General features: G+C 58.2%; 4 protein-coding genes across 4 annotated transcripts; 2 read left to right on the forward strand and 2 right to left on the reverse strand.

Moving 5' to 3' along the window:
- Nucleotides 1–88: 88 nt before the first annotated feature.
- J3D65DRAFT_559325 (C6 transcription factor) lies at nt 89–2390 on the forward strand (the record flags this gene model as incomplete). Its single annotated transcript, XM_066797403.1, has 3 exons — nt 89–208; nt 254–1404; nt 1448–2390. 3 exons carry the CDS (start codon nt 89–91, stop codon nt 2388–2390), a joined length of 2214 nt encoding a protein of 737 aa, XP_066651610.1.
- Nucleotides 2391–3455: 1065 nt separating this feature from the next.
- Nucleotides 3456–4879, forward strand: J3D65DRAFT_635340 (gentisate 1,2-dioxygenase). The gene has a single exon (XM_066801309.1). The coding sequence runs from the start codon at nt 3622–3624 to the stop codon at nt 4810–4812; it is 1191 nt and encodes a 396-aa protein (XP_066651611.1). The 5' UTR covers nt 3456–3621; the 3' UTR covers nt 4813–4879.
- A 1271-nt stretch (nt 4880–6150) lies between these two features.
- Nucleotides 6151–8564, reverse strand: J3D65DRAFT_559080 (uncharacterized protein; the record flags this gene model as incomplete). Its single annotated transcript, XM_066797394.1, has 4 exons — nt 6151–6790; nt 6833–7271; nt 7353–8017; nt 8161–8564. The coding sequence occupies 4 exons, from the start codon at nt 8562–8564 to the stop codon at nt 6151–6153; spliced, it is 2148 nt and encodes a 715-aa protein (XP_066651612.1).
- A 1661-nt stretch (nt 8565–10225) lies between these two features.
- On the reverse strand, nt 10226–14588 carry J3D65DRAFT_605915 (uncharacterized protein; the record flags this gene model as incomplete). Its single annotated transcript, XM_066798383.1, has 3 exons — nt 10226–11343; nt 11390–12519; nt 12553–14588. The coding sequence occupies 3 exons, from the start codon at nt 14586–14588 to the stop codon at nt 10226–10228; spliced, it is 4284 nt and encodes a 1427-aa protein (XP_066651613.1).
- Nucleotides 14589–14889: the final 301 nt, after the last annotated feature.

The following is a 14889-nucleotide window of genomic DNA, read 5'->3' on the forward strand; positions in this document are numbered from 1 at the left end:
CCAAACCTCAACACCACGCAACTCTCTCGACATCACTTCTCCACCCTACGCTTCCCCGACTCGTGATGCCCTTATTCTCGCCCTCTCCATGGCCGACGTCAGCCCCCCCTCGGCTTCGGCCCGTGATGATCTGGATCGGGATGCCGGCGCCCACAAGCGACGCCGCATAGCCCTGGCCTGCTCGACCTGCCGCACCCGCAAGTCCAAGGTATCGTCTGCTGTATTCCCTCGTTCGGCTCTGACTCGCTCCCAGTGTGACGGTGCCCGTCCGCGCTGTTCCGCCTGCGTCGCCCTCGACTTTGACTGCAGCTACGTCCAGTCGTCGTCGTCGGCCAATGTCATAGTCGGCAAAGAGTACCTGTCGTCGCTCGAGGCCCGCGTTGCCCGCGTCGAGGAGCGGCTGGGCGCCGTCGAGTCTGGTTCTCCTGTCCGCCATCACAGCACCGCCAGCCAAGTCCGGCATTTCCAGCGCCAGACGTCGCCCGTCGACAGTGCCTCGCCCGTCCTCTCGCAGCCCCCCGCCGTCGACGAGCAAGAGGGCCACACGGACGCCATTGGAGCCCTCAACTTTGCCGAGGAAGAGGACTTTGCCTTTCTCGGGCCCTCGTCCAACATTGCCTTTTCTCGCCACCTGCGTCCTGCGCTGGCTAGACTATCACGGTCTGCCATCCAAGGCACCACTCCCAACGACGCGGCTGCAGGCAGTCTGCTGCGGTCCTCGCGCCCTCCGTCGCCCTCGTCCGACCAGCATGGCTTCGACACAATCCCCACCGAGGCAGACGAGTCGCGCCTCGTCGACGACTTCTTCTCCAACACGGCCCTCATCTTTCCCTTTCTCCACGAGCGCACCTTTCGCCAGCGCTACCACGAAATGAAGACGGACCAGGCCAAGCCCGTGCAAAAGAGCTGGCTGGCCCTGTTCAACATGGTCCTGGCCATTGCAGTCAGCGTCTCGAGGACCGACATTTCCGCCATTGACCGCCAGCGCGAGTCGGACGCCTTTTACCGCCGCGCCCTGCATCTGAGCCGCGGCCAGATGATGCGCTGCTCCAGCCTGGAGACGGTCCAGCTCCTGCTCCTCATGAGCCAGTACCTTCAAGGCACGCAAAAGTCGCTGCAGACCTTCATCATCCACGGCCTCGCCGTCAAGGGCGCCTTTCAGCTGGGCCTGCACTCCAAAGAGGCCACGCTCCACCTGACGCCCGTCGAGCGCGAGTTCCGCAAGCGCACGTGGTTCGGCATCGTCATTGTCGACCGCACCATGAGCATGACGTTTGGCCGCCCGGCGTCGGTGCCCGCCGACTATGTGCGCCTCGACCTGCCCGTGCTCGAGCGAATGGTCGACCCGACGGCCGAGCCCAGCGTGACCAAGGACATGAGCGTCTCGTTTTACAATGCCACAATGTAAGCCGGGCGCTTCTGGGTCGGTGACGACTAACGGTGGCAGCACCCTGTACAACATCATGTACGACACCGTCAAGACGTGCTACGGCGGCAACCTGGGCTGCAACGACGCGCCCACCCACACGCTCGACGTCGTGACGCGCATCTACGGCCTCGAGAAGCAGCTCCACGAGTGGAAGTCCTCACTCCCCCCGGGCCTGTCCCTGCGCACCAGCGCCGAATCCCCCAGCCCCAGCGACGCAGATACCGACCGCAACCGCGCGCGCACCATTCTAGCCCTGCGCTTCCTCAACCTGCGCATCCTGGTCAACCGGCCCATTGTCGTCGACCTGCTCGACGCCGTCGGCCGCCCGGACGACGCCCCGCCGCAGTACTCGCTCGTGCGCCAGGTCGGCACCAACAACCTGGCGACGTGCATCTCGTCGGCCATGGAAATTATCGCCATCGTGAGCACCACGGTGTCTCCCCAGCAGCAGCAACAGCACAAGCGGCTGCTGGGCGCGTGGTGGTTCACGCTGTACTACACGTTCAACGCGGCGCTGGTGCTGTGCGCGGCGCTGGTGGTGCGGCTCGACCACCGCGACGGCTTCGCCGGCGACAACGGCACGCCGTGCAGCCCGTCGTCGTCGCAGATGCGCAGGTCGTTCGACGAGGCCATCGACGCCCTGGCGCTGCTGGACCGCCGCAACAAGACCGTCGACCGCTGCGCGCAGCACCTGCGCGGCCTGGGCGCCGCGCTGGACGGCTTCATCGCGTCGAGGGAGCACGGCGGCGTGGCGCTGGCTGCCGGGGCCGGCGTCAACAATGCCGTTGATGTCACGACGGGCGCGCTGATGATGGGGGCGCGCTGGGGCGGCGGCCCCGTCGCCAATAGCGCGCCGTTTGGCAGTGAGGCGGGCGTGGGTGGCACTTCGCTTGCCGGCGTGGAGCTGGGCGAGTTCTTGGCCGACGTCGATTCGGAGCTGCTGAGTTTGTTTTTCCAGTAGGTTGAGGGGTGAGTATTCCGTTTGTTGTCTGTTTGGCGTATCTGTCGGGAAGAACACATCTTTCAGGCTTCCGTGGGGTCTGCGTAGGTCAGGTAATGTTTATCGTGGGTGTTGGTGGGCATGAATGCTCCCTAGGGGAGCCCTCTCCTTTTCTCCTATATGGAGGCTGCGCAAGGCTAGAAACTTTGACTTGTCTATGTGCCACTATGGTAGGTGGCGAAAGCGAGATTCCCTGGTTCTGGCTACGGTGGTAAACGAATGCTCTTTGCGCAGCTGGAGCTGTGGATGAATGCTCTCGGAGCGCAGCTGCTTCAGCACATGAATCTCCTCACGCGCAGCTGTAGTAGCGTAAGAATGCTCCCTAGACGCACTCACTCCGCCAGGCTTCATCCCAGTCTTTCACCCGCCCTCTCCCCGCGCGCCGCTTAGCCGCCCGTCGTCTCCCCGCCTTTCCGCCCGCTTTTGCGCTGCCCCCTGCGATCTTCCCCGCACACGTCCACGCGCTTGAGCGATTGAGCGAGGAATTAAAGACATCGGCGCCGCGTTGGCGGTGGGGCAGGGTTGGTGGTAAAAGACGCGGTAGGTAGCTTTGAGTTGTTAGGATAGGAGATGAGGGAGGAGGGATAGGTGAAAGAGGAGTAAAAGAGGTAGAGAGGAGAGGGAATATGATAGCTTATGGGCAATTGATATTTAGGGCCTATGCGCGTAAGGCGTGAAGGTACTTGATATATACAAGGTAGACTCTCTTACTATTGACAACTTAATTCGCTACCCAGTTGGCGACTCAATCATCAACTCCCTCCTTTGGGGGCTCTCCATCGGCGGTGTCTCCCCCATCATCGGCGTTCTACATGTTATCACTAGGAGGTCTCAATTCCATTTCACTCAACACCCTCGAAGCCGCTATGCTGCTTACACTCCGGACTCATCGCACCCCAGCCTTCGCCTGACCCGCCCTCTCCCCGCCCGTCTACCCGCGGCGCTGCTCCCCGCCTTGTTCCCCGCGCACGCGTTTAAGCGAGCAAGCGAGCGAGCGAGGGCCGAACGTCGCAGGTGCTTGTTTACCGCGTTGGGCGAGGGTGGTATAAGATGCGGCGGACGGCTTTCGTGCCGGTGGTTGGTGTGATTCTCCTGTTGAGTCAGACTTGCGAGGACAGTGAACTGAAGACACGAAACGAACAAGAGACTAGGGAAAAGAAGCGTGAAAAGAAAGGGAACAGAGAAGTGAAAGATGGCGTCATCACTGCTACCGTCGGCGGCAACTCTATCCAAATCCAAATCCAAATCCAACGGCACATCAGCTATCCACACGGCCCCTTCTCCTCCCTCCACGATCTCGGATCACGACCACGACCACAACAACGATGCCTACGACGCCCTCGTCTCCTCGCTCCCCTCCACCGCCACCGCGCCGCTGTGGGAGCAAATGGCCGCCATGAACCCGCGCGCCCCCAACCCCTCGAGCGTCCCGCACGTCTGGCGCTACGCGGCCGTGCGGCCGCAGCTACTGGAAGCGGGGCGCGTGGTGCCGGAGGAGAAGGCAGAGAGAAGGGTGCTCATGTTCGTGAACCCAGGCAGCAAATGGCCGCCGCACACGACCGACACGCTGTACGCGGGCCTGCAGCTGGTGAACCCGGGGGAGGTGGCGGCGGCACATCGCCATGTCGCCGTGGCCACGCGGTTTGTGATTGAAACGCCCGACGCGCCGTCTCCTTCACTAGAAATAGGAGCAGCTGAGGGAGAAGGGAAGGACGACGCCGAACCCCAAACAGCCTTCACGGCCATCCAGCGCCGCCGCATCCCCATGGCGCGCCACGACCTCATCGTCACGCCGCGCTGGACGTGGCACGACCACGGCAACCGCGGCGCCAGCCCCGTCATCTGGCTCGACGGCCTCGATATCCCCGTGTTCCACCGCGTGCCGGTGCACTTCGTCGAGCACTTTGCCCTGCCGCGGTATCCGGCGAAAGAGGCGCGGCGAGAGGAGTGTGGTTGGGTTGTGCCCTGGGCGCGCATGCAGGCGTGGTTGGATGAGGAGGCTAAGGGGGGAAGTGATGGCAACGAGACGCGCGACTACGTCGAGCGCCGCTACACGAAGCCCTCTGGTGCCGAGATCACGGCAACCCTCGGCGCACTCGCCGCGCGTCTGGCTGCCGGCGCCGCCAGTCCTCCAAAGCGCGAGACGGGCAGCGCAGTCTGGCATGTCGTCGCCGGACGCGGACAGACGGTCATGGATGGGGAGACGCTGCGCTGGGAAGAGGGCGACACGATTGCGGTCCCGGCGTGGCGCGAGTGGCGGCACGTCGCTGACGCGGGTGCGACGGCATATTTGTTCCGCTTTGATGATTTGCCCATGTTGAGGGCGTTGGGGTGGTACCGGGTTGAGGGGGAGGACGTCGAGGCGTTGGCGGATGAGGAGTGATGAGGATGGCAGGATTGGTAACGGCTGTTATGTTTTCCCTTCCTTGTAGTGTATTTAAATGGTCCACATGCTTTCTCGATCAGCTTCATCACTTCGCCATCTCTCAAGAACGCGCGACTTCCTGTACACGACGTGAACCGATCGAGGTCGAAGACAAAGCCATCTGTCGATTCCTATGGCGGAACGAGCCCGAGGCTTGCGAGCCGATCAGATTCCTTGCACTGTCTGCATTTGTCTGCGACTGGATGGCCCTCCACGTTTCGAGCGCGGGGGTGGATGGAGTAGAAGCTGCCAGACTATCTGGCTACAGTGAAGCGTCGGTGACGGCTTTTTTTATTTTCGAGTGGGGAGGCTCTGGTTGCAGGGAAGTGGATCTTGAGTGCGTCCTTGTCGCGATGAATTATTCTTTCAAGGTGAATTCATGGCAAGGTTGGTCCGACGGGCGTGTGAATTGACAAAAGCGGGGTTTTCGACGACTTGGACGACTTGGAGGCCGAGAAAATAGATTGGGTGCGTCGCGCGATGTTTTTCCTTCGTTCATCCACGAGGCCAGAGAATTGGACGCAGAAGGTTTGTGTTGAAGCAGAATATCTGTAAGTGGGAAGCAAGGCCCGCGCCCGCTGGCACGGCCGCATGGCTGACTTTGAAATGTACAGCAAGACGTCAAGGACTCAGAAGCTGCGAGAGCTTTGTGCTGCTCACCAGTTGGTTTTTGTTGCAGGATGTGGTCTCCGCGCCGCAGACATTCCTTTGGCGCGTGTGTTCGGGCGCGTCACCTCGATTAAACAACCCCACGGCTGCAGCACCTCTTCAGATCATGAGGAATTTTTCAGGTTCACCAGTCTTCCAAGCATTTCCATCGCCGAGCCTTCTACAACGTCCAAACCACATCGCACTTCTCCGCAGTGTTGCTGGTGTCTGCGCGCGCTGCTCACTTCCACCGTTTTCGAACACGCGCGACTTTTTGCGACTAAAAATATGATATGGGCTTTTGACATTTCGGATTGTTACTGGATCGTGAGCTGCTGAAGATAGTCCATATCGTTGTTGTTGCATGGGAGAGGAAACGCGCAAAGACGCGTCGAAACATCTGACCACCGTTCCAGCTTTTCGTCCAAAGCTCTGGATGTATCTCAAGGGACGAGCGATAAAGCACCTGGCAGCACAGAGGGTTTCGAAAGTAATGAGTCCCCCTGGAAATGTGAGGACATTTGGGGAGCGTTCGAGTCAATTTCGTTTCTGTAAACACATTAAGGACATGCATGATTGATCAGCAGACAAGACAACCGCCAATATTCTTTTGCCAGACACGACTTGAAGATGATCCCTGTATTCCCCTTAGCTGGACCGCCGTTGACTCGAGTTCCGGTGTGGGCGCAATCCGCCTGTTCCTCCCAGAATGATGGCTCCCCTCTCGTTGCCTTCGAGTATTTTGGGTCCACAAACATTGTTCGCCGAGCCAAGCCAGCTCAGCGAACTTTTTGGAACCAGAGCTTGTGCGCGATGGCATGGCGCCGCGTCGTGGGAGCATTCAAACGGCCGCTCCGGACAGTGCCAATCGAATTTCTCCAGCGAGAGCGCCTTTCTGTCAATCAGGTCCTTCATGTCCAGCACGTTGACGGCAATGTAGTCCTTGCCAGACGGCATATCCTTCCACACCGAGCATTCTGCAGACGTCGGGCGAATCAGGTCGCCAAACTCGCGTCCAAAGAGAGCCACCGCTTGTATCTTTCGAAGGAAAGCCATCCAGCCTTTGCTTGTGGCTCTTAGCTCAGTGAAGCGGCACGGGACAGTGGTTTGCGATTCGCAAATTTCAGCAAAGTCGTAGCCAGGGAGGGTGTCGGTCGAAATTGGCATGGTGACTTCGTGTCCTGGACTGTACATTTTCTCCTCTTGGATGGTGAAGGCCTTCTCCAGGTAGTGGATGGCTTCTTCAACGCGATCGCTGAACGTGACCACTGATTCTTCAACTTTTGTTCTTTCAATTGGGCTAGATGCACCGCTTCTTTCAGCGATGAACGTTCTTTTTCCGGGGAGGACCGGCAAGGCCATGTTCTCCCTGTCAATGAGTATCGCAAAGGCACGATCTGCCGTTGTTTTTTCCCCGACCATCTTGAGATCCTCGATTTTCGACAAAAATCTATCACCGATTGCAGTGGATAATTCATACTTCCAAGACGCTATGACGAGATGGAGAAGCGCGCTTGTACCGTTGACGAGCCAGCCTCTCCTGTCGTCCACGTCATAGAGCAGAACATATTTCTTGGAGAATCGGAGGACCTGCTGCTCGTACGTTGGACGATACCACAGGTGGAGCGGCTTGTCTTTGACGCCCATGCAGAATGAGAGTCCGAGGTTGATATATTGGCCGCCTGAGAGACTGAGCTTCTCAAAAATCCATCCTGAGCGCGGTTCCTCACAAGCTGATCGGGATACAGGGTAATGAGCATCGAGGGACCCTGAGATGGCTTCATTAGCATGGCATCGTCCCCATGTGCAAAGAAGTCTGGATCGGGGACAGCGGATGCCATGGGAAACACTACCTGTGAAATTTTCGGCCTTCGCACACCAGCCTACCACATTCTTGGGCGCAGCTGCTAGGTCGGATAACCCAATTTTCCGCGCATCTTCGTTTTGCAAAGCTTCAATACGCTTGTCGAGGTACGAAATGTATGATCCGTCCTCGTTATACACAAGGTGCCAGGTGATGCAGTTGTCAACAAGCTTCGTCGGGAACAGGATGGCGGAGAATCCTTTGATGAAGAGCCTGCCGTCAAACTCTGTCACCCGACAAGCTTTGATTAGTGCTGCCATCATGTTTAGCGGGATATCCAGGCCAAGTCTGCCCTCTTGCGTGTGTGGAAACCCTTGAACCACCACAGGGCTTCTGAAGAGGCCTTGCCAACAGACTCCCTCTTGCATTGCGTGCTCGCCTTGCATCTTTTCCTCGCGTTGAACGTAAAAAGACATGTCAATTTCTTCGGCACCTAAATCACTGAGGAGAGGCACGTAATAGGTGACTCTTTTGAAAGAGGAGGTTTGTAGCGCGGAGCCGATCCAAGCAAGCTGCTCTCCCACATCAGCGACAAAGTATAGAGGACCAGTGACGGTTACGGTCACTCCCATCCCGTTGTCTTTGGATGCATGGATATGTTTGCCACGTTCCTGCTCTACGCACCGGAGGAGATTAGCATTGTTCAAACGACTGGAAGATACGACATACACCGCCAAGTAAATGAGAAGCAGCCTCCAAGTAATTCCAACGAAAAGACCAAATCCGTTTCTCCCCTCCGGGAATGAGATAATGATATAACACATGACTTACTTCTGACAGGCCTGTCTGGATACATTGAGTCTTGCAAGGCTCGTAGGGTCTGAGCGCCTGATTCTGGCCAAAACTGGGTAAGGTATGCTTCGGTCGTTGTAGCCTGCGCGCTTTTCCCAGAGCCCGTAATCGTGATAGCTGCTGCCAGGGCTTCACCTGGAGATTCCTTGTACTCCTGGCTTTCCAAGAATTTGCGTGGACTCCAATTCAGGTGCAGTACTACCTTGGATCGATTGTCGAAGCTGTCAAGACTGCCCAGAATTTCTCCTCTGATTATCCTTCGGACATGGTCAAAACCATCTCCGTCCTTTGAACTCCATTGGCCGCTCTTGCCACGATCATCCTCCCGGTCTGAGATCCTTGGCTGTAAATACTGGCCTCTGTTCTCGCGTTCCAAAGAATACTTGGAACTCAAGAAGTTCTTCATCAGGAAGTCTTGTAATTTCGGGGGATTGTAGGTTTCTCTAGTCTGGCCTCCTTTTTCGTGTTGGATTAATTCCTCGCGCGCTGAAATTCGCATGGAGAGCGCATCGCTTTTCGTGTCTTGCCTTTCCTTTCCTTTCTTAGCCCGAATTTCTGCACGATAGTCGCCTCTTGAAGGTTCATATCTCTGGTAGTAGTCGTCCTTAGCTCGCTCTTCTCTCTCATGCATGCGTGCTTCTTCGCGGTCGGCAAGATACTTGGCAAAGGCTTCGCGCGTTTGCGTATTTTCTTCTGGGCCGTACACTTCTGTGGCGTCTTTCTCGAGCCTTTCCTTCGCTTTTCTAGCCCGAACTGCTGCGCGATAGTCACCTCGTGGGGTTTCATATCTCTGGTAGTAGTCGTCCTTGGCTTGTTCTTCTTCCTCATGCTGCTGTACTTCTTCTCGCTCCGGAACTTGCATGGGATCCGCTTCGTTTTCCGTGCCTTGCTTTCCCGGCGCACCTATCTCAAACTTTTGCGCTGTTTTCCTATTGTCCCGAACAAGTCCGGCAACGAATTTCGAAAAGCCGGTGCGTTGTTTTGCTTTCGCGCGTGGCTCATGCATGGCAGCATCCTTGCCATCACGGGGCTTCTTACTTTTCCTGAGCCGACCGCTCTCATAGACATCCCAGGGCACACCATCGCCTGCCGCGGTGGTTCCAGTGGTATTGTGGACGACTGTGGGGCCATCGTAGCGCCTCAGATCTTTCTCTGAGCCTGGTGCTGGATCTGGGTCGCCAGATGGGTTGTGTTGGTCGCTCATTGTCGCAATCGCTGCTTCGAGAAGAAAACGGGTGAGTCGTCACTCAAGACGGCGGAGGGGCGGATCATCCCATAGAAATAGGCGACGCGAACTACAAGGAGACCTGTTGTTCATGCACGTCAGCACGAGGCTGAGTGCGAAAGCCGCAGTAGCACATGTGGACAGCGCGATTTGAGTGACGTGGAACGATGACTTGCAGCTATGGAGCCGACACCTGAGAAATTTGATTCCAAGAGTCGGATTCGCTTGACAATGAGGAACTGTGGAGAAAAAAAGGCTTGTAGAATTTGACCTCCTACCCCTTGAGTTGCTGATGACGAGCGTCGCGAGTATCAGAGCTGAGCCCCCTGTTGGCTGACATGAGGCTGAAGCGAGGCTGTACATATGCATGGACATGCAGAGTTGCGAGTCAGCAGCCAATCGAATTGATCGCCACACGAGGCTGAATTCTTCGACTGCGTCTCTGCGCCCCAGTCATCATGAGTCCTCTTGTGCAGATTCACAGCCACAGCCACTTACTGCAATGCCCGTCTCCACTCCCTGTGCAACAACAACAACATTCGAGGAAGCTGTGGATTCCCCACTTGCTTGTGCGCCAGGTTGCCGAAAGACTCCGACGACTGGCAGTCACGAAGAAAGGCTGTTGCAATGCTCCTCGAGTGCAGATTTGGTGGCGAATCAATGCTCTCCGACCACAGTGCTAGAAGGTGTCGCACGCGGGGACATGCGAAGCGTCCAAGCAGAAGAGACAGTGCGGATTCAAGCCTCTAAAAGATGGTGAGCAGAAGGAACGACACCAAAGCCGAACAGCAGCGCGTCTGAGATAGAGACAGGCCAGCAAATCACACACTCGTACCCAACGACTAAGCCCACCACCCCTGATCCAATCCCTCCAACAACTCCAAATCGACACCGACCCAACTCTTCCACAAATCAATCTCCAAACGCCACGGGCGCGTCGTCATCATCCAAGCAGCCGCCATGGTCAAGACCTCGCACTCGTGGCGGTCCTTGCCCACAATCAAGACGCGGTCGCGACGGAAGACGATCTGGTCGCGCAGCTGGGCGTTGGCGGCCTGGAACGGGGCGAAGCGCAGCGCCAGCGCCTTGTGCATGCTGCGCTCGGCGAACGGCATGTCCTTGGGGACGAACTTCCACTCCCAGGCGCGGCTGGCCGTGTCGAAGAAGGCGAGGTCGCCGCGCATGCCGAAGCCGAGCATCAGCGGCCAGAAGTGGGCGGCGCTCCAGAGGGAGAGGACTGAGAAGCAGCAGGTGTCGGCGCCGTTCTTGGCGGCGAACTTTTGCGCCGTCGTGAGCAGCGGCTCCAGCTTGTCTGGGTCGGCAAGGCTGACGCTGAAGCCGTCGTCCAGCGCGATGCGGTAGTCGATGAAGAGGTCCGGCGTCGCGCGGCCCGGCTCCTGCAGCGCGGCCGTGAAGGCTTCAGCGTCGTTGTCGTAGTGTGGGCAGATGACGCCGCCGCGGTAGAGGTAGGCCAGGGCGGGCCGGATGGTGAGGTCCCACTCGGCGGGCATGTGCTCAAAGGGGGGTTGACGAGGGTTTCTTCTGATGATTGCATCGACGGGGGCCCATTGCTCCCGGGGGCGTTTGGCGTTGCTCAGGGAGGATCGCGAGTCTGAAGGGAGCGTCCTGGCGCGCGCCGTCTGGTTGAGAATGAGCGATTCTTTGAACAGTGAACCACTGGGAGTGGCGAGGAACTCGTCGCGCTTGGAGGCGGAAAAGAAGAGCGTCGTCATGTTGATGGCGCGGCGCATGTCGGTGTAGATGCGGCGGTCGCAGTCGGGGGTGACGTGCAGCCAGGCGAGCATCTTGAACGTCTTGGTGGCGCACTCGATGGTGGCCTGCGTATTGGACGGCTCGCGGCGCATCCAGTAGTCGAAATCCCAGAGAACGGACACGGCTTCCTCCCAGAGGGCGGGGGCGTTGGTCGTCAAGTCGGCGCGGTGCCAGCCGTCTTTGAAAGCTTCACATTGTCAGCCAGTTTCCCGTGCAATCTAGCAGATTCTTACCAAAGGCTTTTTCCTTGTCCAGCTGAGTGTCCAACTCGTACGCCATCTGTCGGTCCAGGGCGGAAGGATTGCGCATCGAGGCCAAGTTCATCTTGCCCACGCCCATGGCTTGCGAATCGTATCCCGGGTCAATCAGGCGGTAGTGGGTCTGAGGCTCCACGCCCATCGCCGTGTTGGTCTGGACCGCAGAGAGAGCTGTTCCCATGTCGCTGGATCCCTGGAGACTGCCACCGCTGGCAATTTGCTGGTCAAAGTGCGCCCCAAACGCCAACTTGCCATACTCCTTCATGGCCACGGCTGCCCCGTCGTAGTTGTGGAAGACGATCTGCATGTACGTGTTGAAACTGGCCCACGACTTGTGTCTGAACTTCCGAATGGGAAGGCCAGCTTCACGGAGCTTCTTGATCAACATCGGGTCCGGAGCAGAGTCTTCCTCGTCCCAGTCGTCCTCTTCAGACTCGTCCACGCAATCCGAGTCGCAGTCGAGTTCCTCGGGATCGATGTCGTTGGCAAAGTTTTCAATATTGAAGCCGCCCTGCTCAAACTGTTCAATCGTGCGGCCCTGGTCCGCCAGCATGGGCGTGTCGTCCTCTTGCTCGTCTTCGACAGGGTCTTCGACGTCGCTGATGCGGAGGTCTTCGAGAGACAGCCCCGTATTCTCCCACGGAAACAAAATCTCGTCTTCCAGTCTGTCGGCCTCGGTGTAAGCGAGCGTCGCGGGCAAGTTCTCCGAGAAACCGTCTCCAGTGACGCCTGTGCGAACTTCGTCCACGGTGAGGGCCTGGATGATGTTTCTGGTGGTGCCGTCCTCGAAGCTGTCGGCGATGCTCATGCCGCCGGCTTCAATCTCCTCGGGGAAGAGATCTCTCACGCGGTTGGTGCTTGGCTCCTGCCGGATGGTTCTCAGGACGGGCATGGTGGAGCGGTAAAAGTCATTGATCTTGGTGCAGCGAAGCGCCTTGACATACGCCGTGTGGACACCATAGGAAAGGGTAGAAAAGTGTTGGCCCGGGTCGAGGTCCCAGACGCAAATGTCGTAGTAGTCGCGGAACCCGAAGCTCCACTTGCGCTGCTTGTCCAGGTCTTCAAACAGCTCTGGGCCGACCTTTTTGAGGACGTTCCACTCACTTCTGCTCGCCCGTCCAAAGCCGTTCTTTTCTCACAGCAGCCAGAGCTCGTCTCGTGGCGGCTGGACCAGCACTCGTCCCGTCTTGACGTCGCGAGCAAAGATGACCAGCCGGTTCGACATCAGGGCCAGATACTGGATGAAACGACGCGAGACGGGGTCGTCACGCTTGACATGGCCGCAAATAAAGTTGCGCGCCTCCAGGGCAGCGTGTTGTCTGCGTCCAGGGGCATGCCTCGGGGTCTGGTGGTGACCAGTCACCTTGTCAGCGCCGTCGAATTTGTAGTACGTGAAGAAGCCGAGGGTCATCAACTGTTTGACAAATTGGTCGTCGCCCCACGTTCCCCACGCGCCGGCAGGGAAGTACTTGTGCAGGGCCAGGGCACTGAGCTCGAAGAACTCGTCCCAACTCTTGCACAGGTGGATGGCGTCCTCCAGAGAGCTGTCCTTGGCGATGATGCAGAACTGCAGCCATCCGCGGCGCGTCATTGCCTTGTTGGAGGGATAGTTGTAGATCCACTTGCCGCACACCTTGACGCGGATCTTGCGGACGACGTACTGCCCCGAGTCGTCAATGTCGCCAAAGTCGACCAGCGTGCCTTGGCCGTCTTGTGCAGCAATTTGCTTCCTCTTTTTATTGAGATTCTTCTCACGTTCCGTCTGGAAATGGCGCGGTATCGCAGTGGCTAGCATCCCCACTGGCATGTTGCGCGGCTTCGCAACCCGGTCTTCCTCGTCGTCGTCTTCTTCGTCGTCATCACGGCCGAGATCAGCACACGCGTCGCGAATCTCCTGGAGACCGGGCTGCTCCATCTTGAGGCACAGATCGCGCAAGTCGGTGTTGTTGACTTCCTCGTCGGCGAGGAACTCGTCAATGGTATTGGCACGGAGTGCAGCCGGCAGCAATGCAGCGTGAGACAGCAGCAAGCGGCAGAAGAGGAGATGCTTGATTTCAACCACCTGGCCGAGCAGCATGTTGACTTCGCGGTCGGACAGGGGCGCCGTCTTGTCACTCCACGGATTGTCAATGGTGCCCATGGCCGCCAACCCCACAGTTCTCTTGATGTGCTCGCCCTCTTCCAGTCGCTTGCGCATCTCGGCGGCGGATTCAATGTGCACGTCTCCGGGCCTTGGCTGTTCTGGCTTGGGGTTGCTGGCCTCGGCCACCTTTGCCTTTCTCTTTGCATTCTTCTTTGCGCTCTTGCTCTTGGGCGTCTCGGGCTGGCTTGTTTGTGCCGTGTTGCCAGTAGCATCCGCCAGGGGCTGGCGCGAGGGCCCTCCCTGGGCATTGGCAGCCGCATCAGCTTCCTGCCACAAGAAGTGCTTGATGAGATCGATATAGCTGCCACGCTCGTCCTCAACGACATCATCGATGGGATCCCACTCCATGTCGTCGCTGTCATCATCGGCATCAAGCTGCTGGCGCTCCTGCCAGGCCTGATCCAAGAATTCCTGCTGCCTCTTCTCTTCCTCCCTCTTGCGCAGATCGCGCATGCGCCTCTCAACCTCCTTCCAGTGTCGCCTGAACAGCGCGGCCTCTTGCTTGACCTTCTTCTTCTCCGCCTCGCGCTGTTTCTCCTCCTCGTCCTCGAGATGGCGGACCCAGTTGAACCACTTGCGCTTGCTGTACAGCACCTCGGCGGTGCGTCGTTCGAGGCGTTCGAGGGCGCGCAGGACCGAGGCTTTTTGGCCAGACAGTTGATCGAGGTACTGCTGGTGGCCGTAGTCGAAGTTGACGGCGTGGAAGCGGCTGGTGTGCAGTTTGCGGGCCCGGATGACCCTGTCCAGCAGGGCGTGGCGGTAGAAGAGGTGGGCATGGAGCTGCTTGAGCTCCTCGACGTCGTCAACGTCTCGGAAGGCAATCTGATTCAGCGATTCTTTCGTCCTCTGCAGGTACGGGGGAGGGTTGGCCACGATGGCGTCGAGTTCGGCGTTGCGTCGCTTGTAGCCCTTGTAAAGGCCGTGGGCCTGGCGGGCGTGGAACCGACAGAACAGGCCAAAGGCATAGCTGTGAGCGGCCTCAGAGCAAGGACTCTCGTCGGAGAGGTTCAGGACCTGGCATTGGGGCGCCATGATGGCGGTCCGATGGATGGTTGTGAAGTGAGTGGTGGGGTGAGGAGAGTTGTCGGTCTGAAATGTAGACTCGAGGGAGCTTGGGCCACCTCTCCCAACGCGTCAACGCGTCTCCGGGACACTCGAATCGTCGATATCCAACCTTTTTCTCGCATCTACAGGGGCAATCTGACAACTTTTGTTTCAATTTTTTGGATAAATAGATCCCCGCGGCCCTTTGCGGACTCTCTTTCCGGATCTCTATGCCAACAACCGACGCGTTTTCTCGCGTCAAAACGGTTTCCCGTGTGTTTACTGTAAA

This window comes from Phyllosticta citribraziliensis (genome assembly GCF_038025025.1).
Source record: "Phyllosticta citribraziliensis strain CPC 17464 chromosome Unknown J3D65scaffold_11, whole genome shotgun sequence".
NCBI classification, from domain to species: domain Eukaryota; kingdom Fungi; phylum Ascomycota; class Dothideomycetes; order Botryosphaeriales; family Phyllostictaceae; genus Phyllosticta; species Phyllosticta citribraziliensis.